Consider the following 2,953-nt stretch of genomic DNA (forward strand, 5'->3'; position numbering starts at 1 on the left):
GAAGAAAGCAAGTTCAAGTAATTATTTATTTTGTGGTTTAGATTTTCCCGCATATTTTCAAATAACAATAGCATGGGAAAATTACCTGAAAATTTAAAAGTAATATTGTAACTCAAAATGTTTAGACCTAGTGTAATCAGGTAATGCCATTCATAGTTGCTCATTGCGACAGTCGTCCTATATGACATATACATTTTATTGACCCATTCATCAAATAATCACATGTTATGTGTATATAGCGTAGAACGATTGTCATAGTAAATGACTATAAATAGCATTATTTGGTGTAATCTTATCCCACATTGATGATACTAACAAAAATGTTAAGGAAGCAAACTAGAAAAAGGCCCGCCGCTGTTCACATATAGGGTAAGTTTGAGCTCCTTATTTAGAAAATAGATTTTTTAATATGATTTTTATTAGAGGATGTTTAGTTAAAAAGTAAGGAAAAATTTAGATTTATGTGTAAATTTATATTATTGGAAGAATATGTAATTGAAAACAAGTTTAGAAAAAATAAAAATTTAAAGAATAAGATTCAAAACAAGGGCATAATAACTTTCTGGCCCTTTGCCGCTTAAGTCTTGATTCTTCAAATTTTGGGAAATTCAACAGTCCAAATTAACTGGTCGTGGTTCCATCACGGGTAGCTAGGTTTTTCATTTATTTTTTTTAATTCGTCATAAATCTTTATGAAAAAAATAAAATTGAATGCACAATATGATTTGAGAGCCTAACTTTTATAGTTCTATCAGGTGTAAAAAAATCTTAGGGGGGACACGATGACCAAACACATGAACATGCAGGTTTTATTTAATTTTGATTGTTGCTCAAGGATTACTAGGGCCGGTCTTGTGATTATTTGGGCCCGAGACGAAGTTCAAAAATTAGGCCCCCAAAATTAACATAAATGCAAAATTCAACAGTGTATTATGCAACATATTGCTAATTTAAAACTCAACATTAAAAGAACAAACAAATATCTCAATAATGAAAAAACCATTTTCCTTTTTCCTTCTTTTAATGTTTAAAAAAAAAAAATTTCTTTTAGGCCAAAATGGCCCCCCTATTATTTTGGGCCCGAGGCACAGGCCTCATTTGCTTGTGCCCAGGACCAGTCTTGATGATTACATATGCTCAAACACATTTTTGATTCCATTTGGAGCTAATTTAATTTGTGTCCAGCCCTAAACAAAAATAAAATACCAAAACCTTCATCATACACACAAATCTTCCGTGACATCAGTCAAAATCTATTTAGATTGAGCATGTCAAAGTCAACTTTGAATTGACCATCATAGTTAAGTTGGATATAACTTTTTTATTTGGGACTAAGCATTGGGTGAATTTATTCACTTAGATATTATGGTATTAAATTGCCCAAATAAATTTTGACTTTAAAGTCATTAAATTTCACGTTTTTAAAGTGTGCACTATAACTTTTTATATTTGTGACAAAATTATAAGAATAAGCCAAATTTTAAACTTATAACATAATAGGATTTGCATCAAAGAAATGAAGCATGAGATAAGGAAAGAGGCATATTAATCAACCAAAGGAAGCTTGCATTAATATGTTAGAATAAATTTGATTACAAAATCACACATCTGCAATCAAGTAGTTTATTTTGTTTGAGCAGTGAAAATTATCACTATGTATGAAATGGAAATGCAATGGACAGAAACTTTAACTACTTAAAGGATTCCTCAACCTCCAATTCCACCACCATATCCTCCACCAAATCCAAATCCACTACCAGATCCTCCACCCAATCCGCCTCCACCACCTCCCCCGCCACCAAAACCTCCTCCTCCTCCTTGAGCACCACCTCCAAATCCACCACCAAATCCTTCTCCGAAACCAGAACCACCCCCTATTCCTCCACCTCCACCTCCACCACCGCCGCCTCCACCACCGCCGCCACCTCCTAAATTCCATTGATCAAAGAAGAATTTTTCATCATTGAAAGAGCCATCTGAGTCAACTAGCTTTCTCGCAGTGGTGGTGCAAATAAGAACACCAAGAATAACCAAGAAAACAAACTTGGAAGTCATCTCAATTTGCAAGTAGAAAAACAGCTCTTGATTGATTAGAATTTCGGGCATGAAGAAGAGATTATATATTGCTCGAATATCAATTATTAGCATTAAAGTTTAATGCTTGAATAAATGTGAGTTAGTGGAGGTCTCATTAACTTGACGGTTATAAAGTAAGTACTAGTGATTTAATTTATATTTTTAGTTCTTAATTAGTGCAATAAAGGATGTTATTTATGTTACTAGTATATATATCCACAATACCCGCATTTCTTTCCAAGCGTGTAGCCATTTAAGAAGTTCATTATAATGAATAATTTTTCTAGTGCTATAATTCATATTACACAGTTATTTTAATTTATATTTCACTAAATGCGTTATTTTTCTTAAGTTACATTTTGATATCTTGAAGTAATCTCAAGTCAAGTATCAGATAGGTCTAAAAATTAATGTGGGAAATCAGATTTTACTCAAAAGGAATTCTCGGGAACGAAATTCGGCGTGTAAATATCTCTCATTCTGATAATTGAGATAGAAAATACACCCGATACTATCCACTCTAGCAAATAGATTATTACAAAAGTTTTCGATTGTTTACACATACTCGAAACAATTTGACGTTGTTGTTGTTCTTTTTTTTTTCCCCCTCACTTTTGAATTGATTTATTGGATCCTTTCGGGGAGGGTTATATACATATATACTTTTGTGCAAGGGTTTTCAGACAACTATATATGTTTTTTCTTTTTCATTATATGGTATAAACTATATTTATTGTTTGGAGGATTCTTTACAAGATATTAGCAATTATTCATTTTCTTCATTATCTTAGAATCCCAAAAGTTCTGTTTCATTATGCTCTTCTTTATCTACAATCTATCTATCTATCTATATACAATCTATATCTACATCTACAAT

At 32.1% G+C, this 2,953-nt stretch overlaps 1 protein-coding gene across 1 annotated transcript; it reads right to left on the reverse strand.

Annotated features, from left to right (window-relative positions):
• Positions 1-1,712: 1,712 nt before the first annotated feature.
• LOC111375364 (glycine-rich protein 5-like) lies at positions 1,713-2,055 on the reverse strand (the record flags this gene model as incomplete). The annotated part of the gene is made up of 1 exon (XM_022998164.1): positions 1,713-2,055. A coding segment is annotated over exon 1 (343 nt), but the record flags the coding sequence as incomplete, so codon positions are not given.
• Positions 2,056-2,953: the final 898 nt, after the last annotated feature.

This window comes from Olea europaea, unplaced genomic scaffold, assembly GCF_002742605.1.
Source record: "Olea europaea var. sylvestris unplaced genomic scaffold, O_europaea_v1 scaffold13636, whole genome shotgun sequence".
Lineage (NCBI taxonomy): Eukaryota > Viridiplantae > Streptophyta > Magnoliopsida > Lamiales > Oleaceae > Olea > Olea europaea.